Source organism: Monodon monoceros, unplaced genomic scaffold (assembly GCF_005190385.1).
Source record: "Monodon monoceros isolate NGI ecotype Baffin Bay Population unplaced genomic scaffold, NGI_Narwhal_1 Super_Scaffold_18, whole genome shotgun sequence".
Taxonomy (NCBI): Eukaryota; Metazoa; Chordata; class Mammalia; order Artiodactyla; family Monodontidae; genus Monodon; species Monodon monoceros.
In genome coordinates, this window is record NW_021703774.1 from 85,245,627 (window position 1) to 85,271,273 (window position 25,647).

The following is a 25,647-nucleotide window of genomic DNA, read 5'->3' on the forward strand; positions in this document are numbered from 1 at the left end:
GGGTGGGGGTGGAGGGTAAGAAGACAGGATAAACCAGGTTGTACAGAACTTAATATGCCAGCTGTCAAAGATCTCACAGCTTAGTGAACGCTAACACACTGAGATGGTGTACCCCAGAAGTATGTTTACTAATATTTGATTATTTCTACTACCATGTTGATTCCCACTAGATTTCAGGAAGGGAGAACATATACCACTGGGCATACAAAGATTTTATATTATATTTGACTCCTCAATCATTCCCCTTACCTACCCCTTCCCAAACCCTCTCAAGAAGACTTTCATTCTATAGCTAGCTTTGCTCTTTTATCTACCAACTGTAAATGAATATTCATGTTATTACACATAGTTACCTTTGTCATAGGATTTTATCTTTACTTTGGTATATCTTTCAATTTTCACTGAATAAATAAATGGACTGAAATAAACAAAAGTTTGGAAACCCCAAGTTTCTTATTTTGCCTTAATCTTCTATAAAAACGAAATACTCTGTCTAAAATGTAGGAATGTTCTTTGACCAAACAGTCCTCATACTAATTTTCTGGGTGAAAGGCACTTCAAGTCATGTAGGTGCTTTATACTTAATGGCAAATAAAAAATAACTTAGTCATTCACTAGTGATTTTGATGTTGTCTACTATTTGGGTTGATCTTTAATATAAGGTCTATTCAGTTGTCCCCAAATATTGGCCCAGGTTAGCTGCATCAGAACCACCTGAGGAATTTATTTTAAAAATACATATTCGGGCTTCCCTGGTAGCGCAGTGGTTGAGAGTCCGCCTGCCGATGCAGGGGACACGGGTTCGTGCCCCAGTCCGGGAGGATCCCGCGTGCCGTGGAGCGGCTGGGCCCGTGAGCCTGCGCATCCAGAGACTGTGCTCCGCAACGGGAGAGGCCACAGCAGTGAGAGGCCCGCGTACCGCAAAAAAAAAAAAAATACATATTCCCAGGACCTGGCTCAGACATTTTAATTGAGTAGAGTTTAGCCAGAGAATCTGTATGTTAATCTTGCACCTCAGGTATCTACTGCTGCATAATATTCCATATTATCTCTTATTCCTGAGAGACTTGAGTAAAGCCAGGTGTGGGCCTGACATAGTATCAGAAAATAACCATCCTGCCCTGATTTGTTCTGAAATATGCTTTCCTCAGCAGAAGTAACTCATAAAAGGTTATGAGAAAACTGGGGGTGGGAATGGGGATTTAAAACCTAAACAGAGGTAAAGGAACAAGGATCTTGACCATCCTGGAACTTAGTTCTCCAGTACGCCTCACTTAAATCTTTTACTTTCTAATAGTTCATAGTAAGAGCAACTTTCAGTTCCAGGCCTCTAAGCAGCCTGGTTTTCTCTTGTGTTTGGTGGCCATAAAGTTATACGGAGAGCTGTGGCTGGTCCAGGTCAGATCTCTGATTTGTACTTTGAAGTCTAAACTGGAACACAAAAATTACCTGGCAGTACTTGGAAACTGAGATAATTTTGTTCTTAAAGTCAGTGTCACATATGAAAGATTTCACAGGTAATATCAGTGAGTAGAGGGCTACTGTTTTTTGAACATCTAGAAGGGGAAAAAATCAAAGACAGGTTTTTAATTGGATAAGAGACTAACTTTCCCTTATATGTAACTGCCAATACAGCAAGGAGCTCTACAACAGGAAACTCCAGAACTATGCTAAGCAAATGGATAAATATAAAAAGTAACTAGTCAGGTCAGGCAAGCAATGCCCAAAGAAAGCCACAGCTACAAATCAGAGAACAGTGGCCAGGATATAAGAATAACAGGTGGGCAAATAAATTAGAAGAACCAGCAGTTATTCCTAAATACTCCATAATGTGCATATAATAAAACACAAATATAATACATAAGAGAATAAAAAATAAACGAGGGAAGAAAACAGCTTTTAAAAATTTGGTCCATCTATTCTTAGAATGTAGCACCTTGTGAAAAATAACAACCCATCAGTATGATACACTGAACTAGAGGTTTAGAATTCAAACTGTCCACGGTGAAAAAGACATTTCAAGATCCACTTATGAATAACTGTAAAAATTCTTGGAATTTTCATGCCAGGAGGTGAAATCTATTGCAAGGCTGAAATTATAAGGTTAGGGAAGACTGGCCATTAAGGAGCAGAATACTTCCTCTCTACATAGAGCCTAATGGATGGCAATTCTACAGCCCAGAGTTTTAATCAGGTGGGGAAGATGTGACTGTCAACAAAATAAAGGTACTGTTACAATCCTTCCTGCTAGTGTCTGTTTACTGTTCGTTATTTGTTAAAATTTAATTTTCTTAGATGTGCTGATTTCTTAAGTGGTCCAAAGACTGGGCACCTAAATTCTGAAACATGATCCATCACAAATCTCCAGTATTCTCCACCAAAAAGACACAGGCAATTTTTCACTTCTTTGATTACAAACATCAATCCTTTTTCTCCAGGCTAATAGATATGAGGTTCCATTCCCACATTCTGGCTCTGCTGTAAGAAAAGACCTTTTAATTCAAAATATTGATACAATAGTGATTTGTAAGGCTGATGATCAGAATCACCTTCTTAAAATTACAGAATGCCAGCCCACCAGCCAAGAGTCAATCTCTGAGATGGTTCCAGGTGATTTTGACTTAAGGCATATTTGAAAACCACTGACTGAAACTGTGTCCCTGTGTCCTTAAGGAATGTGCATTTTGATAAATTATTTGGCATGGGGGGGGTAGGAGGTGATCCTCATGTAAACACAGGACAAATGTAAATGGTATAGAGGCATAATTGTGGAGAACTACTGTTTTTCATTGACAGAAGGGCTAAAAACTTAACATATCAGACAGACATATTCAAATGAAAATACAAAATGCATTTCAAAGTATTAATTTTTTTGGATTATCCCTTATTTTGTGTTATCAACGCATTCCCATTAGCCCAGACTATAGAAAGACTACAGTTAAACCAACATTCTACCAGTTCTCATTTCCAGATGATCCTATATCACACAATACAATAAGGAAAAGATATATTCAAAATGAACAAGAACTATCCCTATTTACATTGTGGGCACAAATCAATCACCAATTGAAGCTGATAATTTTCTTTCTTTTAGATCCAGTTTTGCCAATCCTAAAAAAAAAAAAAACTGTTAGATAATACGGTTATACCATCTGTAGAGTTGTATTTTTCCCATGAAAGAAAAAAAAAAAAACTACCAATAAAGGCACTGAAGTGCTGTGGCTTGCTTTCTGAACCAGCTTTGATGACCACCAACCATTTTTTTTTAAAAACTAGTGAAAGGTCACATCAAAAGATGAAATAGAATCCAATCCAAAAAGATCGGACCCCAAAAGGCACTACTCAAACTACTGATCTGGAATGCTCAAAATGCATTCTCTTCATTTGCCTTCCCCTAATGGACCATTCAATATTTAATGACATTTGCTGTACATTGTACAAAAGGACCTGCAGGCTGAGGTAAATAGAGCTCTCCACACAACCAAAATGTAAATCTGGAAAATGAGTTTTGACTGCATATCACTAACACAGATATGACATAACACGCTCAGTCAGGCCAAGATTCAACAATACTATTACACCAAAAGACTAACACCTTCAGGGAACCCTTCTACCTAAACCCATTCTCAGACAAAGGCCTAAGCACACAGCAGGGGCAAAAAACAACAGAAGAAAATACTTCCAGAAAGGACTAGTTACAAACAGGAACAAACCTGGACTCTTTACTCACCATTTTAATACTGCTGCCAACTATAACAGATTAAAATCTGTACACACAACAAAGTGGAAAAAAAGTCCCCAAATCAATAGTTTCAGCAAAAGAAGGTACTGACTAAGGATTACTACAATGAACATTGCTACAATAAAAACAATGGCAAACAGGGATTTGGCACCACGTTTACAAAGTAAAGGCATGCACTGTTAATACACTTTAGATGTTTCCCAACAGAAAAAGCCAATGGAAGATGGAAAACAAGGGGCATCTTTTACAGAACTCCCCATGACTGAGACGGACAAGCAAGAATTGAAGTGGTCAATTTAGCAGATGTGTAGCAGCAAAGTCACTGGTTCTGTTTGGAATTTAGCAATTTGCATTTCTAACTGGCAGCTGCCCTGGGTGCGTCTGTATCCAAGAAGCTGACTTTATCATACTACATCAGCATTTATCTAGTAATTTGGTAATCAGCATAAACCAGGTTAACCTTCAACCATAAGCTTAAAAAAAGAGCTGGAATCTTACTACAGAATTCTTCAATGTAATTACCATTTAGAAACCATAATGGTACTTTGAACAAGAATAGTAACATAAATTTCATCCAAAAAAGCTATAATTAGAGCCCCAATAATTGTAAAGAATTAAGTAATTATGGAAATATTATATTCTGACCATACCAAGAGTTAAAAACAAAGAGTTCCTACTAAGAGGAAAATTTTCAAGATGATCTGGTCACATCATGTGCATAGTTAAGACTGTTTGTGTTTTAATAAAGATTCTTTTACAAAGAAATAAAATTTAGTGAAGTTATTCTTCCCTTGATTAAAAAAAATAAACAACAAAAAACAACTTAAAAAATGAACTACTGGTGGTTTGTCGAGAAGGAAAAAAAAAAGAGTAAGCTACATATTGAAGTTCTGGAATGCAGCACCTCAACTTGACATCTGCCCTAAACATCTGAGATTGTGAAATCCAAGTGATGTCTTCATGATCAAATCATACTTTACAGTTGTTCCAATTCCAATGTCTGACTTTAGCATCTCATGTCAATTAAGAGTTCCCTAATACAGAAGATTGTGCTAAAGAGTACTAAGATTCTGCATGCCGCTGCCATTCCCTGGTCCCGTTCATGCTTGCAGCTGCCCAATGAGACAGCAAAAGAAGTCTGGTCTCAACACTCCACACTGTAATAACTAGGAAAGAAGAACATTTGTAATTAGAAAAAGTTTACAAAGTCAAGAAACATCAGTACAGCACTATAATTAAACTGTTCAAAGTTTTACCTTCTATTTAACATCCACACTCTTCAATAAAGTCCACATTCCTTTAAGTTGTTTTTAATGATGACATCTGTAACAGCATCAAAAACAAACTGCACATTCTTGGTGTCTGTGGCACAGGTGAAGTGGGTGTAGATCTCCTTGGTATCTTTTCTTCTGTTCAGATCTTCAAACTGGCACTGAATGTAAGCAGCTGCTTCTTCATACGTATTGGAACCTGAGGCAGACACCCAATATTCTCAGTTCAAATTGAAACAGCTGCTCGGACTCAACTGAGTCAGGCCATCACAATTTACTTACGGAGAGAGGAAATATAACACAGTTGAAATAAACAGATTTCTATTTTTCTATAAACATTACATGTTTCTTGAGTGCAGAATCTCATTATAAGTAAAATAAAATTATCACAAAGATCCAGGAAAACAAAACTTTAAGTTTCTTTCCCTTTTATTTAGACTTTTTAGCTAAAAAATCTAGAAAGCATAAAAGGAAACTAGGGAAGTAGGAAGATGCATTTCTAGAAGAACATAACTGTTTAAAAGGTCAGAGAGCTTGTGCTCCTTGGAGTGGTGCTGAAACAAACAATTCAAAAGGGGAAGTCATGCTTCTTTTCAAAATCATTGCAATTTTAACAGAGCTTACTTAGCCTCAGAGCCTTAGGGAAATAGTTTAAATAACCAAAGGTAAACCAGTAGATGCAAAAGGGAAAGGGGCCTGAACTGTATAGTTTAAATGGTGAATTTTATGGTATGTGAATTATACCCTAATAAATCTGTTATTTCTTCAAAGAGGGGGACCCAAAGTTAAACCCTATTTCAACAACATTGGTAATTAACACTCTTAATCGCCTGCTTCCTACACAATCTTATCTACTTGTGACTCTTTAGAACAGCCTTAGAAACTGTCTGCAGAGCCAGGGAAACTCAACAAAGACAGCATACACAGTTATTCCTGTGAACTAGGGGCTATTTTCAGTGACGTTAAACATGACAAAAATATATCAACAAATAAGTATATAAAGACGACTAAATAACAAAGAAAAGCTTAAAGAAATGACTATTATTTAAACAGACTGTTTAAAGAACAGAAGGAAGATAGCTTGGTAGGTGCTTGAAATAGATTTACTGAGATGTGCAGAACCTCTGTAAATTAAAGGAGACAGATGTTTGAAACACGTAACACCAGATTTTTGTCTGGTAGGAACAGATATTGATACTTGGGAAATCAGGACTGTGAGAATCCTTAAGAATGAAGTCAATGGAAGATAGGCTTGGAAGTTCACCCTACCCCCCGCCACCCAAAAATGGACATGATATTGAGGACTCTTTGCTATGTGTGAAGATTCCCAGCTGAAACATTAATGTCAATCCTTTACTTGTCTTAAGTAAGATTGTTCTCCCATTCTAAAACTTGGATACTTTCCATCAACTTACCCAACTCTCACCTCCCTCCTCCCTCTGAACAGATGACGACATTTCCAAACTCCCTAAGAAAACAGAGGCCACGGGGCTTTAAACTACATCTCAACTTTTTAGCCCACCACCTCACTTAAAAAGTTATCTATATCTGCACTTATTTGTATCTTTGGTCTTAGAGATGTCTTCCTTTTGATTCAAAATTCAACTGCTCTATCTGTACTTTTTTTTTTTAAGTTGAAGTGAAATTCACATAACATGCAATAAGTTTACAATACAGTGGCATTTAGTGCAGTCACATGCTATACAATCACCACCTCTCTCTAGTTTCAAACTTTTCCACCACCCCAGAAAAACACCCCATTCCCATTAAGTAATCATTCCTCATTCCCCTTGTGCCAATTTCCTAATAACCAACAACCAAACTGCTTTCTGTCTCTATGGATTTGCCTATTTGGGATACATCATATAAAAGGAATCACACAAACATAACCTATTCTGTTTGACTTCTTCCATTTAGTATAAAGTTTATAGGGTTCATCAAAGTTGTGGCATTATCAGTACTTTGTTCCTTTTTATAGCTAAATAATACTCCATTGTACAGATATACCAATTTGTTTACCCATTCATCCTACCTAGACTTTTGCTTCCTTCTTTTCCCACCTGCTTACAAATCTTGCTCCATCAATTACATCCACTTTTTGTAACTTCTCTTTTGCTGTAGGATCTTACCTCTAAGCTCATAAACATTTAAAGATCTCTCCTTCCCCTGTAATCTAAGCTGCTCAAGAGGAGGCTACACTTGTCTTCATTTCTTCACTTCTCACTCAGTAACTCACTGGTCCTGGCTCTGCTCTCATCATTCCACTGATAATGCTCTCCATAACAGTCAATGATCTCCTGACTTCTAACTCCAGAAGCCATTTTTTCAAAATGTATTTACTTACCTGCATATGACATTGTTGACCACTCTTCACTATTTAAACTCTCCTCTTAGTTTTTGATACTTTGGCTTTCCAGATTCTTCTCTGTATCCTATACAAACCTTTCTTTTTCTCCTGCCAATAGAGGCTGGTATTCACTCCCACTCTATTCTTTTCTCTCCTCATTCTATATCATCACTCTAGGTCATCTCATCCATTTCCATGTTGTATTTACACATGATCCCAAATCAATATCTGTTACTAACCTGTAACCTCTCCCCAAGCTCCAAGGCCACATATATAACTATCTGTTAGATATCTCCATCAGGATGTTCCATAGATACTTCAAAACCAACATTCCTAAATATGAATTCAGATCACAGTACTGACACCCAATTAATACAGAGCTCTGAGAGTACCTTTGACTTGTCCCACTTCCTTACCCTAGCTACACCCTTTTCACCTTACTATATAAAGCATTTACAGTGTCTGCTCAGCTAACAAGAGGTCCCCTTTCCTAGAAATACTCAATTCTGATCTAAAGGTCATAGTGATACAGCTCTGGCACTCATGTTTGTGTCCCTAACCTCATCTGATTGAACTAAGGGTTTCTGCCTGACTTAACCCTGGCCAGAATCTCTCTCTTTTAGGAATTTGAACCTTGGGCCAAACAATCCCAGTCTAGCCTGGTCTTTTAAATGGAGGAGATATAGAAACTGTGGCAGGGCCATCTTTTATCACATAAACTGAGCAGCAGAGAAAGTTGGTAAGGAAAGAGAGAAGAATAGAGAGACACAGAGAAGAGAGAACAGAGATGGGGAAAGAAGTGCTCCCAGGGTTCTTGACAGTGCTTGCAGGGTTCCTAATTCTAATTGCATTCTTGAGAACTGTCTGCATTCTTGTCCTTGACTTCTATGATATATCCCTGTATCTTCATCAAAAGTTTCTATTTGCATCCTAAGAAAGTCCTCACTAATTCAACTCCCCTACTATCTATCTTTATTGACATCTATCACATTATCTTTCTAAATCAGTTTCTACTACATCATGTACCCCAATGAATATCCTTCAATAGCTCCCCACTGTCTCAGCATGGGATACAATGCCCTCCACAAGCATCCTTGCCCACTTCTCCAACCACTCTTCCCCACCACTTTAAGCTCCATCAATACCAAATACCTCCTAGGTTTCAGAACAAATCATGTCATTTTTAACTCCATATTTTCATATATGCTGTTTCCTCTTCCTAAAATGTTTTTATTCCCCCGTCTGCCTGATGATTTACAGTTCATCCTCTTACTATCTTACTCCAAGTGTCATTTCCTCTAGAAAAAGACTACACTGATCCCACTGAGGTAACCCCTTCTTCTGCTCTTCTATTAATGAACATTTTACACTAAAATGAAATTCTTCAAGTGTGTCTCTCTCTTTCTACAACTAATGTCAGTTTCTTGAGTGTAGTAACTACACCTTACTCTTGTATTTTGTGAATATACTTATACAAAATTTTGATTTTTATCATTCTTTATTTGCCTCAGAAAATGAAGAAGACAAGGATTAATCTCCAAAATTTACAAGCAGCTCATGCAGCTCAATAACAAAAAAACAAACAACCCAGTCCAAAAATGGGCAGAAGACCTAAACACACATTTCTCCAAAGAAGATATACAGGCTGCCAACAAACACATGAAAGAATGCTCAACATCATTAATCATTAGAGAAATGCAAATCAAAACTACAATGAGATATCATCTCACACCAGTCAGAATGGCCATCATCAAAAAATCTAGAAACAATAAATGCTGGAGAGGGTGTGGAGAAAAGGGAACACTCTTGCACTGCTGGTGGGAATGTAAATTGATACAGCCACTATGGAGAACAGTATGGAGGTTCCTTAAAAAACTACAAATAGAACTACCATATGACCAGCAATCCCACTACTGGGCATGTACCCTGAGAAAAACCATAATTCAAAAAGAGTCATGTACCAAAATGTTCATTGCAGCTCTATTTACAATAGCCCGGACATGGAAACAACCTAAGTGTCCATCATCGGATGAATGGATAAAGAAGATGCGGCACATATATACAATGGAATATTACTCAGCCATAAAAAGAAACAAAATTGAGCTATTTGTAATGAGGTGGATAGACCTAGAGTCTGTCATACAGAGTGAAGTAAGTCAGAAATATATATGCTAACACATATATATGGAATTTAAGGGAAAAAAAATGTCGTGAAGAACCTAGGGGTAAGACAGGAATAAAGACACAGACCTACTAGAGAATGGACTTGAGGATATGGGGAGGGGGAAGGGTAAGCTGTGACAAAGCGAGAAAGAGGCATGGACATATATACACTACCAAATATAAGGTAGATAGCTAGTCGGAAGCAGCCGCATAGCACAGGGAGATCAGCTCGGTGCTTTGTGACCGCCTGGAGGGGTGGGATAGGGAGGGTGGGAGGGAGGGAGACGCAAGAGGGAAGAGATATGGGAACATATATATATATATATATATATATATATAACCTATTCACTTTGTTATAAAGCAGAAACTAACACACCATTGTAAAGCAATTATACTCTAATAAAGATGTAAAAAAAAAAATGAGGAGGACAGAAATATAAAATAAACACAGTAAACCCAATTATGTCTGGAATAACACTTTAGACTTAAGGGGTCTTAATCACATGCTTAATGTTGATACCACTACCAGTGAACACTCTCCATAAGGAGATACACACAATGTTCAAAACAAAAGACAGCTGTAGGAAGGTCACTAAAGTTTTGACTCAAGATGTATACCTCTGAGAAAATCTTTCATGATCCCTTACCTGTGTATTCTGGATAACAGATAGTTAACGGACTCCTCTTTATTTTTTCCTCAAAAAGATCTTTCTTGTTGAGGAACAGAATGATCGAAGTGTCTGTAAACCATTTGTTGTTACAAATGCTGTCAAACAGTTTCATGCTTTCATGCATTCGGTTCTAAAAAAGAAACAAAGGATGATAGGTCAGTAGCAAAAAAGTAAAAGTAGATTAACTGTTAATGAACAATAGACCAAAAAGATTTTTTTTTTTTTTTTTGGGCGTGCTACAAGGCATGCAGGATCTTGGTTCCCCAACCAGGGACTGAACCTACGCCCCCTGCAGTGGAAGCACAGAGTCCTAACCACTGGACCGCCAGGGAAGTCCCAGACCAAGAAGTTTTAAAAGTGCTGATGGGCAATCATGAAAAGAAGTCAGACACTGATAACACAAAAGCTGAGTCAGTCCTCATTTTTATAATTCTTAGAGGTTGAGAGGCGGGAATAAGGACTGGCTAACAAGAGGACTTAATCCTGCCCACATACTCAATGTGCTGTTCTATCTCGTAAGTTTAAGAGGGCATGGATCAATATTTTGAAAAATCTAATCACACTGACAAGGAGAAAAATTAAGGATTTTAAGTTTTGGTTCAATGAGTAAATGGATGAACAAAGTCTTCCTAAGAGCTATTTTCCGTTTCCTGCCTGCATTAGACAGGCCTTTTATTTACCAGAAGCTCCAACATACCATTTCCTCATCCTCAGCCAGAACGAGGTCATAATCACTGAGGGCCACGCAGAAGATAATTGCTGTCACTCCCTCAAAACAGTGAATCCACTTTTTTCGTTCTGATCTTTGGCCACCTACATCAAACATCCTGAGTAAGGGGAAAGAAAGCACAATTTCTGCAAGGTCATGCACACACACATCTCCCTAAACTGAACTGGTTAGGGAACTTCCCACTATTGCATATTCAAAACCCCATTTATAATAGAAAAGACAAACAAGGAGCAGATAAAATGTAGTCAAAATAATTATCTGTGGTTAAATGTAAAAGAAAACAATATGAGAAAATAAAATTTAGGAACAATTAAAATTCTCATTTTAGATAAACAGTTGAGCCTCTTCACTATCAAAGCTTGTGTCAGATGTGCCAAAAGTCAGCAGAGTAAGCACTGAAATGGATTAAGGGAAGGAGGGAAAAAAGACAGGAAAAATGAAGAGCTGAACAATACAACTTAAGATAGTAACAATAATAACTAACATTTACCAGACACTAAACATCTTAAAGTACATTAACTAATTTAACCCTCATAACACTCCTGTCAGTACTATTATTATCCCCATTTTACAGATGAAGAAGTTGAGGCACAGATATGTTAAATAATTTGCCCAAGGGAACACTACTAACAAATGGGGACTGGAACTCTAACTCCAGCACCCAACCTGGTACCCACAACACTACTCTACCTCTCAAAAGGGTTTATCTCTCTAGCTAAAAAAAAGAACAATAAACCCCCAACTTGCATTCTACTTCCATAACTCTACTGACTCAAAACTTTGTTTTCCTTACTTTTTGTTTTTTTTTAAATTGAGGTATAATTGAGATACATTTTTCTTTAAGGAAAACATTTTAGAGATTAATTACAGAAAGAAGTAAATTATATTTTATGGTAGGACTCTAAGAATGCAACACCTAAACACAAAATTTAACCAATATTTGCCAACTCCAAGTCTTATTTAACCTAATTAAAAACAACAAAGCCTCAATGGTTCACACATTTTATGTTCCACTTCAAATCAGTTTTAGACCACTACTCCCTTCTGGGGTGCTTACTTGATATCCTGAGTCAACTGCTGAACTTCTGTCAGCAGTGTCCTCATCTACCACCTATAGTAAAAGGAGGACCTGCACGGCTTTGTTTTTTAACTGGTACTAGGGTCTGAGGAGGTATGCATACAAATGGTTAGCTACCCTTAAGATATATATTTGATGACAATGATAAAATGTTTTAGGGTTAAACTCTGCCAAGCTGGTTCAGTGTGTCAGATCTACAGTGACTAGGGATCTATTTCCAGAGAATTTTCCCCCTAGAGATTGAGAGAGATAAGACACAGTTGAGTAATTTCTCAATGTATGTTTGAAAGAGAACAGTCATCTCATCTCTTCATCACCCAACTTTTTCTTTTGGTCTTTTGATCTTCCCCAGTTCTTTTCAACCTATAGTCCTGACACCTGGAATGAGGCAATCACAAGTTGGCTCTAATACAAGGTCATATTATAGGTTTTAAGAAAGCTAACATCACATATTTCACCATGGACCTTTCAAGAGCAGAAACACACCGGTATACCATAATTTGAATTTGCTCCACCATTTCTTTCTATAAAGTCCATAAAACTGGCAGAACACTGTGAAGTTCCCAAAGTGGGCTTTTCGCACATATTAACATTTACAGTATCATTCACTAACAGATCAACATTTTATAGACATTACCTCATAACTGAGAGGCAAGTAAGCAATTACACAATGCCTTGCATATAGGAGATGCTCAATAAATGTTTGAATAAATGGATAGTGGTTTTGCCTAGAGAGAAGAGGAAAAGGAAGAAGTGATAGTACTTCATAACAAGATATCTACATGCCAACAATAAAGTGGGTGCAGCACCTTAATTATATCTGGCTATTGATCCTGACATAAAATGACCAATAGGAATCACCTAACTAAAGATCAATCTATGACATCAACAAAGAAGTTTCCCACACTAAATAAATGAAGGTCATGACATATAATTATGAATGGATTACTAATCTTATAGCACACCAAGAGACATCTCACTCCTACGGTTTCATGGGTGATAATCCATGGAGACTCTGCTATTCTTGTTAAATAAATTCATCAGTACTATGATAAGCAGCTCGTCTATTCTAAAAATATTCAGCTGAACTGCTATTTTCCTGCATCAGGTTTCAAATCTGTTTTGGTGTATTAAGATTTCAAGACCTCAACTAGTATGTAGTAATACCTAAACTCTGTGTGGGTTTTGCGAAACCTAAGAAGCAATTTTTTTCAGAGAAAAAAAAATTGAGAGAATCTGAACTGGAAGTTACATTTGCATGCAACAATGCTGAATATCACATTCTACATACAAGCATAATGAAGTAGCTAAAAAGGACATCATATACTGAAGGGGGAAAGTTTACTCCTAATCTCAAAGGTCATAAAAGCAGAAAACAAGAACCAAAAAGACAGTTCTATTATTTACAAAAGACCATTAACACAGAGACAAGCTGAAGCGTATTCTAGAATTACTAGTGCTGATGAGAAAATCCTCTGTATTAGAATACTAGAATCTTCTCTCTCTAAAACAATAATTGTTTATATTATATCATACCTCCACAAAATACCTCTATCCCTAGATCGATATTCCATTCTGTACTGTATTAAGAACTAAGTTGTGCATGATACTGTGCACAAATTGGTCAAAGGCCATGACAGTATTAGCTTCATTCCAGTAAACTGAGAGAGAAGTGCGATCCAGTAAGAAAGGATTGACACTGGTGAGAAAAGCATTTCTATTTTAATATCAAAATGTCAGAACAAAGCCATATAAACTAAACCAAAACACTAGCTTTCTATCCTTTTAGTATTGTTGTTACGCTTCACATTCAACACATGTTTTGGCGATTCCAATAAAAAAGCAGCTGAAAATAAAATTAAAAATAAAATAAATTGGTAACCATATGATTACTTTTATTGATATGTAAGTTACAATTTAATTTTGAATTTAAGTTCCTCCAAATGGAAAATATACTTGATGCTATTTGGAGAAAGAAGAAACGTTTGGGACCCCATTCAGTTTAAACAAATACTGGCTAATGAATATAAGTTTCTAAATCAAAGAATACTGCCTACAGAAATTTTACCCTGATTAAGAGATACTAACTAAAGGAAAGATATTTGTGTTTGGCATATCTAGAAAAAAGCTAATGACTTACTTGAAGTACAGGTCTTTGAAAGTGAAATGTGTTTCCACAATGCCTGTGGTCTTCACTCTTGTCCGCAAAACATCTTGCTGAGTTGGAATGTAGTTGGTTTGGGATATTCTATCCAAATCATTTAGGTAACTAAGTAAGTAAAATACATATTTATTTTTACTTAATGAAGCCAACCATGTGCACAGCAAGTCAACAGACTAAACTAGTTCCTTGCCAAAAGCAGGTTCTGAACCTGTCACTGAAGTAGCAGAACAAATCAGATCTTCAGTATCACAGAAGATAATGAGAAAAAAATGAACCTAGCATAGGACAATTAAAGTAGGTTTTATATACACTACACAAAAGTGGTTTTGGGCTTCCCTGGTGGCACAGTGGTCGAGAGTCCACCTGCCGATGCAGGGGACACGGGTTCATGCCCTGGTCTGGGAAGATCCCACGTGCCGCGGAGCAGCTGGGCCCGTGAGCCGTGGCTGCTGGGCCTGCGCGTCCAGAGCCTATACTCCGCAATGGGAGAGGCCACAGCAGTGAGAGACCCTCGTACCACAAAAAAAAAAAAAAGGTGGTTTTAATTCTACCAAAATTAAACTGTGAAAGCCAATTAAAAACAAACAAACATAAAAAAACAAACAAACATAGAAATGCTATTCTTAATAAAGATTCCTGAAATTTAATACTAAATCAACCGTGCACTGCACAGTACAAAAACCTAACCAAAACAAAAGCCCTCAGACATTTAATGGGTCATCTGTATGTTTAAACATTTGCTAGGACATTAGAAAATGCTGTTTGAATTACTAAAATTAACATGAACTACTTAGCTCAATAAGAATGAGTATTTCCTGTTTTCATTCATGAAACAGAAAAGTTTACAGGTTTGTTTTTTTTTTAAATCTAAGCCAAAAACTAATACCTACAAAGAAACGTCATCTGTTCAGTGGAATAATTTAAAAACTGCTTCAAAGCTAAATTAAATTCTTCACAATTTCAGGGCTCCCAAAGATTTTTTTTAATAGGTGATACCATAATAAGTGAATTTTTAATGATCTTCTATAAAAATAAGTACCATCATTAATGTTAAGGAATCAGTCAACCTCAGATCAACAATTATGGAAAAAAAACTCTATAAATCATGTGTCTTCAGGTGTAGTTAGAGGATTCAGAGCTTACTGAATGTATGTTAAAAGAAATTACAATCTAGCTTGATGACTACTGGGAGAATTATTTAAACTACCAACATCTGCAACTGAAAAATATTATTGAGATGGGCAAGAATCCTGAAATGTTTCTAAAGTCAAGTTTTCATTTAAAAAGTAAGCTAAGTTTTTCAAATATCATTTCATCTTTTTATAATAATTTGAGCTAGAATAATAGGAAAAGCAGGAAAATATAATATTGGAGAAAATACCTTAACGCTTAGAACTGCCTTCATTTAGTACGGAGATGGATACAAGTAAAAAGAACTTACCAAGCCCCCCAAAAGCAGGTTAAGAAAAAAACCCCACACATTCTGAATATAGGTCTTATAAATAAACACACTGTAAAAGAAGCAATATAGGACAACATGTAATAGCTTCACAGAAGTATTAATTATCAATACAAATTCTCTAAAACTATGTAACCCTAGAGAATTTCCTTAACAAATAGATGCTTCAACTTCATTCCAAGACTCAACATTCTCTTTCTACACAAAGTCTACTATTGTGATCTGGCAAAAGATTTATAAGTGGTGACTAGTACCAGAGAAATCCATAGTGCAGCCCAGCCACAGAGAGTTGTGCATGAAAGGGATATCACAATTTTAATTTCCCTTGCTAGCTGGCAATCAATGCAAAGCCCTTATGCAGAGGGAACCTACTGAGATGGAAGAGATCCAGGACTCAGATGCAATAGATTTCTCTCCTCTTTCACTTGTTTACTATAAATGACCACGGAGCTACTTTCATGATGCAAAGTCTCCCATTTACACTCCAAGAGGAAATACTTTTCTCCAAATCATATAAAATGACCAACGGCTCTATAACCCTAAACTGAAACAACCTTTATAAAGGGATACTACAGAATTCTAAGTGTCTCTTCCTTAAATATTTCCTTAAGAATGGGCACTGAACTTTCACTAGGGTCACCAAGTTATTTTCTGTTTTCATTTCACAGAGAAAAATTACTTACTATGAAGCAGAATCATTGAGCTGATATTCCCTGGATCTGCTGAAGCAAGCCTGCACCCCACCGTCTCGCCATAACCGTTTAATCACTCCTGCTAATTCTGGAGTCATGACTCCTTCTTCCGCACTGCCAGCTAAAACAAATAATTGCCGGGCATCATCCTGAAGAAAGCAGTTAAAGGAGAGAGACAGATGATTCTCCATTTCTTAAAGAATTGACAAGAGTCTCTTTAACACACACACACAGATATACATTATATGTTATATTACTTAAAAGAGGTATGAAAGAGGCCTTTCCTGGCAGTGCAGTCTGAGAGAATTTACAATGAAGTCTGTCCCCCTTCTCTCTCCACTACAGTTAGAAGTGCAGAGCAGAGTTGAAGAATGATTTCACTCCCACTACCACTTCTTCACATACCACCATCCCCTGAAAAGATCTCTTCTGACTGTCCTACAAATCCCCATCCTGGTTACTCATGATTTTTTTAAAAAATAAATAAATTTATTTATTTATTTTTGGCTGCATTGGGTTTTTATTGCTGCGCACGGGCTTTTCTCTAGTTGTGGCGAGCAGGGGCTACTCTTCGTTGTGATGTGCAGGCTTCTCACTGTGGTGGCTTCTCTTATTGTGGAGCACGGGCTCTAGGCGCACGGGCTTCAGTAGTTGTGGCTTGCGGGCTCTAGAGCGCAGGCTCAGTAGCTGTGGCGCACGGGCCCAGCTGCTCCGCGGCATGTGGGATATTCCCAGACCAGGGCTCGAACCCGTGTCCGCTGTATTGGCAGGTGGATTCTCAACCACTGCACCACCAGGGAAGCCCATGATTTTTTTTTGACAGAAAAAAAACTGATCTGTCTGTGAGACAGGCACATGTAACACATCCCCATTCTGTTAAAGGAAACCTACAGGGTTTCCCTGGTGGCGCAGTGGTTGGGAGTCCGCCTACCAATGCAGAGGACGCAGGTTCGTGCCCCGGTCCGGGAAGATCCCACATGCCGCGGAGCAGCTGGGCCCGTGAGCCATGGCCACTGGGCCTGCGCGTCCGGAGCCTGTGCTCCACTATGGGAGAGGTCACAACAGTGAGAGGCCTGCGTAAAGCAAAAAAAAAAAAAAAAAAGGAAGCCTACAATAAAAATAGAAATGAAAAGACTAGCACATAAGAGGTAAAGTCTAAACACGTCAAAGGGAGTAAAACATTAATCAAATTTAAGGAAACTGTTCTCTTTTTCCTTCTTAATCTCAGAGGAACAGGAAGAAGAAGAGACTGAAGCATTTAAGGAGTCTGGAAATCTAGTAGGGGAAATAAACCCCTAAGGGAATAATTCAGTCTCTACGCTCCCCAAAGGTATAATAATCCTCTAAATGAGAGAGAAAGGCAGAAGGAGAAGAAGAAAGTAACACAGAGATCTGATCAAAACTTCGTGAGTCACAGACATAGCTTTATAAGTGGTGACAGGTTTTTTTTTTTTGCGGTACATGGGCCTCTCACTGCTGTGGCCTCTCACGTTGCGGAGCACAGGCTCCGGACGCGCAGGCTCAGTGGCCATGGCTCACAGGCCCAGTCGCTCCGCGGCATGTGGGATCTTCCCAGACCGGGACACGAACCCGTGTCCCATGCATCGGCAGGTGGACTCTCAACCACTGCGCCACCAGGGAAGCCCTTGTTACGGTTTTTAAAACTAAGATATGTGAGAGGTAAAGAGGACAGAAAGGGCTGAGAATTGTGATTGCTTTGCTTTATTCTACCCAGCACTACTTGTCAGATAGTTTATAAAAATAAACATAGGTCTCATGGGATGATTTTCCCACCTCAAATCTAAAATTTATCTGCCTCAGGAGATTTCCAAATAACCATAAAAATGCAACTACTGAAGAAAAACATATACTGGGTAAAGAAGATTTAAAGGGGGAAGGGGAGCAATCAATTGTATTATAAATAGTCATTAGGACAATAAACTAGCACGCAAAAAGCATTTCAGACCACAGGTGAAATTGCAAACAAAAACTCCTAAGACTTGTGTATTCCCAAAACTCGTGCATCCACCTAAGCAAAAGAAACCAAAACTAACCATAGCGCACTCCAATTAATTTTGCCGAACCCAGGATCTTCAGCCTTAATAGATTTTGCTGAGTAATATTCTCTTCCTTTGAGATCCTTTCCAGTATTCTTCCTAGGAATACTTTAGACCCAATCGTCTCTAAGAAACTTCATCTAATATCTATATTCCCCTCGTCTCTTTTTAGAGATAAAAATTTTTGATAAAGGAGCAAATGAGAAAAGCTGAAAAGTTACACAAACTGGCAATGTACTCAACAGTGGGCATGTCCTTCTACACATATGGAATAGTACTTTATTTAACATTTAATGACTTTATAGTCCCTTGGTTCTGAAATTTGATCTATACACATGTAGGTATTCAAAACCTCAATAAGTATTGCTTTGTTTTTTTTAATACCATGATTCTAATTTTAGAAATTTTTAAACAGAGAGAGAGCTACTGCTACGTATTTTTGCTGTCCTGACTTTGTAAAGTTTTAGGACAAAACATTTTTCCCTTCCCACTTAACCCCTTCTACAGACCTACTCCTGCTTGCCCATAATAAACCCTCTTTTACAGGTCGATAAAGAGGCCCCTCTTTACAGTGAACTTCATACCTCCACCCTTAAGCAGATATGAAAAAGCAACCTATCCCACACCCAGCTTTATGCTTTTCTATTCACTCTCCAGACAACTGTAAAAAACTAGAGGAGGATAAAAGAGGAGCTATAAATATAAATCCTTACATATGAAAAAGAAAAAGAGAAACTTCAAAAACAAGGTTGTAGATTAGGATGAGTGAATGCTGGAGGGCTAGGCTAGGTGATTCAGGAGGCCTGAAAGGAATTAATAATGTCAACTGCATCTGGTGACATGGGAGTGTTAGGACCCAGAGATTAATGATACTGATTTGATAAAAGAGAAATGAAAGGAGGAGGGATACTATGGTGTGAATGTTTGTGTCCCCCCCAAATTCTTATGTTGAAATCCTAATGTCCAAGTGATGGTTTTAGGAAATAGGGCCTCTGGGAGATAATTAGGTCATTAGGGTGGTGCTCTCATGAGTGGGATTAGTGCCCTTATAAAAGAGACCCCAGAGAGATCCCTTCCCCTCCTGCCAAGTGAGGACACAGCAAGAAGTCTGCAACCTGGAAGAGGGCCCTAACCAAACCATGCTGGCACCCAGACCTCAGCTTCCAGCCTTCAGAAGTGTGAGGAATAGATTTCTGTTGTTTATAAGCTACCAAATCTGTGGTACTTTATTACAGCAGCCTGAACAGACTAAGGCAGAATATGACAACTACATCTGGTGACAAAGGAATGATAGGACCCAACGATTAATAACAACTAATTTGATAGTGGAAAGAAAGGAAAGGAGGAGGGATGGCCAAAAGGCAGAAAGGCGGTCAGACAGAGGGTGAGAAGTCAAAAAGGAAGAAACTAAGAAAATAAGTAAATAACTGAGATGGAGAAAAAGCCAACAAAGAGAAGGAAGAGAATAAATACAGTATTACTAACCAATTATTGGATACAGCAAATACAACAGAGAAACAGAGTTGGGTGATAGGAAGGAATGAGAAAAGGGAGGAAAAAAGTAAGAACACAAGAAAGAGCTGGTAGAAAGAGGGAGGAAAAAGGAAGAAGAAAGGCAGCTGCGAGAGGGGATAGAAGGAATAAGACAAAAATAAGAGTTTGTTTATTCTTGCCTTAGCTATCACATTTTTCCTGCTCAGAGGCTTAGAAAAACAGTCTCTGATTTTTTGTGATATGGAACCCTTTTACAAAAACGTAGAAGTCATGCCCCACACATTCCTCTTCATTTCTTCTTTTGCTCCTCTTCTCGCCAATCATTTTACAACCCTTACTCTAGCTGCCCTTCCTTTATGGCACCTCTAGTCTTCCTAATCTAATACTATCCAATTAGAACCATCCTTCTATTATTTTTCCCTCCAAGAATTTCCTCACTTATTTACTGAATATTAATTTACATCTGAGAAATTGAGAGTTGCTTAGAAGAGTTCCTAAGCTACTTCACAGACATATAGGCTTTGCTTTTCCAGGCAGTCTCTCCAAGTCACTTCCCTTTATTGCCCATAGCACCTAAGTATGACACTGAACACAGCTGATGACTCTCTTAGTTCTAGGAAAGCGTTCTATACATTCCCAGCCTTCTCCTGGAATTTAGCTGATGATGATATAAAAAATCACCCACTTTCATTTTGGCTCTCTCCCCACTGCATCAAACATCCTAATTTATAAACTAGACCTTCAGGGCCCACTAAGTATTATAATCAATCAATACAACTTTTGAATATCTGACATGTGCAAGAATTATACTAGGACATGGTATAATCCAATTCTATAGCCTATAGTACAACATAGTATAGGGATATAGTTATTCTTGAATACTGGAAATTTGCCTCTAAAATTGAGACTTAGTGTTCATGTCCTTACCAAGTTTATTCTGCGACACTGATATTTGCCTTTAATCTCTACACCTCAGAAAGCAGAGCTCCATATCATGACAACCTCTCTTAGATTATTTCAATTTACTACTATAAAAGTCAACAGTGCTGTAAAAGAAGCAAGTGAATAAAACAGTTACCACAAAAACCTATAGTATATCCACAGAATCCCATTTCCTAGACTTACCTTTGTGGTAGTAATCTAATATCTCTTAAAGTAGATTGCTAACATGTCTCAAATGAGCAGACAGTACTTTACTACAACTTAGCTTGTTGCCTAAATTTATTTCCCTAACACATGAAGCAAATTGGGCTTAACTGCATCTACTGAAAAAGAGCAAGTAAAGAGGAAATGAGATACACTTACTGCTCTGGCAGCTTCCCCAAAGTCAATCTTTAGCCGTCCCATGGCTCTTATGATTGCAATGATGGACTGTATAGTATTGCTGTAGACAACTACTTTATATTGTTTACATTCTTCCTCTGAATAGCCATCCTCATGAATGATTCTTTAAAAAGAAGAAAACCACAAATCATTACCATGGACCTAAAATGAAAAGACACTATGGACTTTTATGCATTATGAGTAAATGTAGTTTTACAAAAGACCACGTTCCAACTTACTTCATCTGTTTCACAATGGTGCTTTTACCAGATTCTCCAGCACCTGAAACAGAAGAAAACCAGACTTTGAATTCATCTGTAATCCAGCTCAAAAGTATGAAATCAACATAAGTGATAATTCTAGATTAACAGAAACCACAGGTCCTAGGGAAAACTTTGGTGAGGTTTTCTATCTATCAGGAAAAACTACAAAGCTTCTCCAGTAGAGATTTTACTTTATATAACACAGCAACCAAATATAATTCACTGAAAGTGTTCCAGGGCCATCTTGATTATCACCTGTGTAACGTAGGCACTCTAAAGGAGGTACGGCAACATAAACACCTCTAGGAACTCATCCTCTACATCCAGGGTCCCCAAGCCCTGGGCGGTGGACTGACAGCAGTCCTCAGCCTGTTAGAAACCAGGCCGCACAGAAGGAGGTGAGCGGCGAGCAAGTGAAGCTTCATCTGCCTCTCCCCACTGCTCGCATTACCACCTGAACCATCCCCCTGCCTCCCCTCTGCCTCCCGTGGAAAAACTGTCTTCCGTGAAACGGGTCTCTGGTGCCAAAAAGGTTGGGGACCGCTGCTCTACATGAAACATCATGAATGACATAGACACTGAACATAGGCAAAAATGAAATGAGTTTTTTGGCTTATTCACTTTTATTAATTCCTCTGTCGACATCCATGGACCTAAGAAGCAGCAATCCTCTCAGCCATGAGACTAAAGAGTTCACAACGGAGGAGGCATTGTCCCTATCACTTTTCCACTGTATACACCCTCAAGACCACATTTCCCTCCTCAGCCAGCTGGAATCACTTTAACAACCACAAATGTCAGATGGGCCCCCTGAACTCCTTAACATTCCACCTGCACTTCCTTAGTCAACTCATTCTCCCACCTTCCAAGATGCCTATCTGACACCACCTCCTCTCTCTCAAACCTTACAAACCCCTACCCACTCTGACTCTCAGCTAATGATCCTGCCACCCTCTTCCTGGAAAAAGTAAAGCACTCTGAAAAAATTATTTCATTTTCCCATAACCAAACCCACCAATCTATCTGCACCTCCATTAATCTCTACCTTTATCAGTGGATGAACTAACTATCTCTGCCAGTGTCTAAGACTAACGCTGGAGAGAGTTCACAATTGGAGGCTGCACACTTACCCACCTCATTTTACCTATTCAAGGTCTTGGCTGCTACAATTGTCCCATGTCACTCAAATATCATCAAGTTTTCTCTACCCACTGGGTCACTCTCTTCGTTATACAAACTTGCTATACTATCCATCTTAAAATCAACACAACCACACCCCATTTCCTACCTTTCCTTGACTCCACAAATCTTCCTCTAGCTACCACTCCATTTTCTCTCTTCCTCTTCATAGCAAAACCCCTATGAGTTGTCTATATACATGTTCTTCAATTCGTTCCCCCAATTCTCTCCTTAACCCACTCCAATCAGGTGTTCATACGCACTACTCTACCCATTTCTCAAAGTCTCCAACAACTTCCATCTTAACAAATCCAATGGTCAATTCTCAGTCCTCATCTTACTCAAACTCTCAAGCAGAACTGGTCCAAGTTGATGACTTCTCTTGAAATATTTTCTTCATTAGGCAAGCTTCTAGATGCAACATCCTACTGGTTTGACTCCTACCCCACTCCTTCTCAGTGCCCTCCCTCCTGTCTCTGAATTCTAAAGGTTGTATTGCTTCAGAGCTCCCTCATTGGACCTTTTCTCTATCTAAATTCATTCTCTAGGTCATCTCATCTAACCTCATGGTTTTAAACACCACTCATAAACTGATAAGAGTTAACAGCTAGTGAGTACTACATGCCAGACACTATTCTAAACACTTTACTTGTGTTAACTCATTTAATCCTCACAATAGCCCAGTGAGGTAGATATTATTACTATCCCCATTTTATAGACAGATGACAAATTCATTTGTCCACCACTACGTAGTCAGTAAGTGGCAAAGCTGAAATTTGAATTCACACAGGTTGGCTCCAAAGCTCTTGTACACTGCCTCTGTGCTAATGATTCCCAAATTTAGATCTCTAATCTATACCCTGGCTTCTAACCTTGGCTCCAGATGCATATATCTAAATTACTTACCTGATAAATCTTATATTTCTAGTAGACAACTCAAACTTAAAATGCCCAAACTGAGTTACTGCTTCCCCACCCTTACCCTCAAACAAACCCTGCTCCACCATGTATCTCATCTCAGTAAACGACTTCAACATTCACTCAGTTGCTCAGGCCAAAACTGGTAAGTGACATGTAGCTAACATACAGATGGAATGTGGGTGCCGGGACCAATATGTATACTGAATTAGTAGAGCTTAATTTTTAAAAATAGAAATAAATATAGCTCTAACAGTTTCTTCTTGCACCACAATGATCATGAGCATACTGGAAACCATAGACCTAGATCATTGCAAAAGCTTTCTAAATGGTCCAATGCTTTAGACCTCACCTTTCCTATGGTCAGTTTTCCACTCAGTAGCTGGAATGAATTTTGTAAAATGTAAATCAGATCGTGTCACAACCCTGTCCCAAAACTCTCCTATGGTGTCCAATTACACTCAAAATAAAATTCATGGGCAATAAGGCCCAATATGCTCTGGCCCCTGTCTACCCCTTTACCCTCAACTCCTATTATTCTCCACTTCGTTGTCTTGCACTTGTCAGACCAGCTTTCTTGTTTTTCCTCCAACATACCAAACTGGTTCTCAGTGAGCTAGATCCTGTCTCATGATCTTCACATTTACCATTCTCTCTGCCTGGAATAAGTTTTTACAAGATCTTCTTCACCCAGGTTTCTGCTTCCCTCAGAACAGTCTTCCCTGACTAATCTATCTAAACAGCCCCCACCCAATCACATTCTCTCCCCTTACTCTGTTATATTTTTAAAAGCACATATCACTTCTTCACATTAAAGATTTCATCTCCTGTCTTCTCCACAAAATATAAGCTCCAAGAACATTTATTTAACCTCGTATTCTCAGGGCCTAGAACTGTGCCTGACATAAATTGGTTACGTAAATATTGCTGAACAGATGAATGACTATTGTTCAATAAGAATGATCCTTTATTAATATTTCTCAACTCTATCAACCAAAAACGTTAGTTAAAATAAAGTTCAAATTATTTTATAATTTCAAACATCTACATTTTTAGAGAATCAAAAAGGACATTTATATATGATTTTACCTCTGTTCTTATAAACTTAAGAACAGAGATTCTATCAATTATCACTTAATTGATAATCAGGGTAGCACTAAAACAGTTAATATTCAAGTAGCACACAAAGAACTTCCTAATGACAGTGTGAGAAAGAAGTGATTTCTCCCATGCATATCTAAAAAAAAACCCTAATGATTCAATTTTGAGGAAGAGAATACGAAAGCATACCACTTACATTTAAAATAGTCTATAACACACAATTCCCAGATTATCCCATGTTAGCAGCAACTACAAAATTAACTACAAAAAGTAGAGATTAATGAAGTAATGTGCACCTTCTTTAATATATTGAAAGCAGCATTTCTACCATTGATGTTGGATTATTTTGAGTGAAATAATAAGTTTATTAATCTCAGAATCAATTTTTACCCATCTCATTAAGTTCTACCCTATGAAGGTGCTGATTTAAAAAAAAATTTTGCTCTCTCTCTCTCATGTTTTTCCAAGGCTCCCTGATAAAATGTCAGTTTGTCCTTCTCTTTATTATCACACAACATATATTCACCCAAGTTTTTATTAGGCATCCAATTCTATCTCTTAAAAGAAAGCACCTCTTACTGACCACAGAACTAAATACAGGATTTGTTTCAGTGGGTGTACCATAGCATTTCATACAAATAAAGAATGAATTGCTTTATACCAAGCCTTTGACCCATTCAGCTTCTAGATCACCATGAAAAGTGCCACCATCTTACCTTCCTTCCAGGTACGAAATCTAAGAGTCATCTGGAACCCACTCACTCTTCTCTCCTTACATCAAGCTGTAACAAAATCTTCTTCTTATGCATTTCTCAAATTAATCCTTTCTACTACTCACACATCTGAGCCTGACGTATACCCACTGGATGTTACTGCTGCAATTTTCTCAAACTTCTAGCTCAAAGCCCCTCTTCCCTCTCATCATCTCCAAATGGCACTATTAAAAAAAACATCAGGGCTTCCCTGGTTGCGCAGTGGTTGGGAGTCTGCCTGTC

The 25,647-nt window shown here is 38.0% G+C and overlaps 1 protein-coding gene across 1 annotated transcript in view; it reads right to left on the minus strand.

Moving 5' to 3' along the window:
- Nucleotides 1–3,690: 3,690 nt before the first annotated feature.
- The window catches only part of GNAI3 (G protein subunit alpha i3), a 37,952-nt gene continuing 15,995 nt past the window's right edge, over nt 3,691–25,647 (minus strand). The window contains exons 2-9 of the mRNA XM_029229407.1: nt 21,431–21,473; nt 21,174–21,315; nt 16,309–16,466; nt 14,143–14,271; nt 10,892–11,021; nt 10,171–10,324; nt 4,999–5,212; nt 3,691–4,908 (exon numbers count right to left, since the gene is read on the minus strand). Coding sequence (XP_029085240.1) covers nt 5,022–5,212; nt 10,171–10,324; nt 10,892–11,021; nt 14,143–14,271; nt 16,309–16,466; nt 21,174–21,315; nt 21,431–21,473 — 947 coding nt within the window. The 3' untranslated portion in view covers nt 3,691–4,908; nt 4,999–5,021. The remainder of the gene's footprint in view (nt 4,909–4,998; nt 5,213–10,170; nt 10,325–10,891; nt 11,022–14,142; nt 14,272–16,308; nt 16,467–21,173; nt 21,316–21,430; nt 21,474–25,647) is intronic.